The 2,503-nt window shown below is 40.0% G+C and overlaps 1 protein-coding gene across 1 annotated transcript; it reads left to right on the top strand.

Annotated features, from left to right (window-relative positions):
• The first annotated feature begins 1,043 nt into the window (after positions 1-1,043).
• Positions 1,044-1,937, top strand: TAS2R1 (taste 2 receptor member 1). Its single transcript, XM_037798779.1, has one exon. It carries the CDS (start codon positions 1,044-1,046, stop codon positions 1,935-1,937), a length of 894 nt encoding a protein of 297 aa, XP_037654707.1.
• Positions 1,938-2,503: the final 566 nt, after the last annotated feature.

Raw genomic sequence — 2,503 nt, 5'->3', positions numbered from 1 at the left:
ATGCATCTATGGATAGAGGCCAGGGATGCTGGTAAACATCCTACAGTGTGCAGGACACATACACCCCACCCCAAATAAAGAATTATCCCCCCAAAAAGTCAATAGTGTTGAGATTGAGAAAACCAGCCTTAGCATAATGCATGGGCAGGATATATGCTAATAAATGCTAATTTAATTTTACCATGCATAATCTGCTAGAGAGTTAGAGTAACAACTTACTTTTTCTCCTGCAACAACCAGCTCATGTCATAAAAATCTCATCATTTTTCAAAAACATTTAGGGGAAAGGTTTGAACCCCTGTGTTTTCCTGCAGACAAATACTGGTATGGATGGTACTGAGAGATTCTCTCCATTTTGCTTGTCATTTGGATTCTTGACCTATTGTACACACATACGTGGAAGCCTATTTGCTTTATATATTTGTGACACTTTGTGTTTTAGCAGGTGTATTTTAATATTTAATTATTTTACATGTAATATAGTCCAGAACTATTGAACCATCCCATATTGGAGAAATAGTATTTAGGAGCTGGACATTGCTACTTGTACTACATCATTCATTTTAGCAGAAGTGCTAGTTTAAAAAAAAAAATGTTTTGTTTTGTTTTTTGGCATCCCTCACCCCATTGAGTAGAATTGCAGGTGAAAGCACAGTTGATTAGTCACAGGATAAAGGAAGGACTGAGTGTCTTCAGTTGGTTATCTTGTGAAGGGGCCCTTCTCCCAGGCGAGGTGTCTGATTTCACATTTGTTTGTGATGATTTGGAAAGCTAGAGCCGAAAATGCAAAAGCCATCACCAAGAAGCAAATTGTGCTAGAGTATCTCTTTCTGATTTGACTGTCTCCGAACTAAATTGAGAAAACTCTCCTGTAAACAGGTGGACACTTCTGCACTCCGCTGCTTTCACTGTAACACAGAGTCATGCCCCTGGAGGGATCCTAATCCAGTTGGAGAAAGTAAATTGGCTCAGATAATCCAAACGGTCCCAAAATCTATAACTACATCATTTTTTTTAGATGACTAATTTTTTTTCTTTCCAACATGCACAGTTTTCACCTTATCCATCTTCTTTCTGCTGTGATACAATTTCTTATTGGGATTTTTGCAAATGGTGTTATTTTGATTGTGAATGGGGCCGAACTGATCAAGAATAGAAGAATGTCTTCATTGGAGCTTCTCCTTTCCTGCCTGGCGATCTCTAGGATTGGGATACAGTGGTCAATCCTCTATGTTAATCTGTATTTTCTCTCCTTGATAGAATTGGTTACATTTACTGAGAATTTTTTGGTTTTCTTGTTTATGAATGAATTAGCGCTTTGGCTTGCCACCTGGCTTGGTGTTTTCTACTGCATCAAAATCACCAACATTGCCCACCCATTCTTCTGGTTGAAGAGGAGGATTTCCAAGTTGGTACCCTGGTTGATCCTGGGATCTCTGCTATATTCATTGATTGCTGCTTTTTTACACAATGAAAATATGTGGTCTTATTTCAAAGATACCTGGTTGAACAAATTCTCAGAAAATGCAACGACTCAAACCAAAGAATTAGCTCCTCTTCAGTTTGGCTTTCTTGTCTTTGAGCTGTCGTCATCATTATTTATATTCTTAGCGGCTGTTCTGCCCTTGATGTTTTCCTTGGGGAGACATGCCAGGCAGATGAGAAACACTGCAGTGGGCGCCAGGAACTGGAGGGTGAGAGCCCACGTCAGCGCACTGCTCTCCATCCTGTCCTTCCTCATCCTCTATGTCTCTTTCTACACGACGACTGCTTTGTTCTCTTTTGGAATCTTCAATAGCAACAGCCTCAACTTTCTGTTCCATGTTTTTGTGCTTGGCACATACCCCTCTGGACACTCTGTCATCTTAATTTTAGGAAATCCTAAACTGAAAGAAAATGCAAAGAGATTTCTCCTTCACAGTAAGTGCTGTCAGTGAGAGAACTTTGATCCATTCAGAGTCTGAGGTTCAAACGGTTGGCTGTGCCTGCAGCATCTCCGTCAGCTGAATTAAGCAGTCTGCAAATATACAAGATGCCATTTTAAGACCACTTGCCCAACTGTGGTGTACATACACGAGGGAATGTTCTGCAGTTATTGGAAGGAATGATTGAGGCATGCAACAGTGGGAATGAACCTTCAGGACATTATGTTGAAGAAAATAAACCAGAAACAAAAGGAAAAATGTTGTATGGTCTCACTAGGAACTAACTATAATGAGCAAACTCTGGGGGTTAAATTCGAGAGAAAGGGTTATCAGGAGATGGAAAGAGGGCAGAGATTGGGCAATTGATGCTTAAGAAGTACAGAATATGGTTTAATAAGGTTGATTGTAAAATGTTGTTCATTCAGAAATGGATAGCACGATACCGTGTGGTGGTAGCACAATTCTAAAGGTGTAATTAACAAATATGAGTGTGAGTGTGATTGAAAGAGGAAGGCTAGGGCTGTGTATGTCACCAGCAGGAAAGCTGGAGGCTAAAAACTGGGACTATATAACTTAGT

The sequence above is a fragment of the Choloepus didactylus genome, chromosome 11, assembly GCF_015220235.1.
Source record: "Choloepus didactylus isolate mChoDid1 chromosome 11, mChoDid1.pri, whole genome shotgun sequence".
Taxonomy (NCBI): domain Eukaryota; kingdom Metazoa; phylum Chordata; class Mammalia; order Pilosa; family Megalonychidae; genus Choloepus; species Choloepus didactylus.
The sequence above is the reverse complement of the archived record's forward strand: the minus strand, read 5'-3'. Positions and strand labels throughout refer to the sequence as shown.

Coding starts and splice junctions, on each gene's coding strand:
- TAS2R1 (XM_037798779.1), top strand. CDS start 1,044: ATGCACAGTTTTCACCTTATCCATCTTCTTTCTGCTGTGATACAATTT.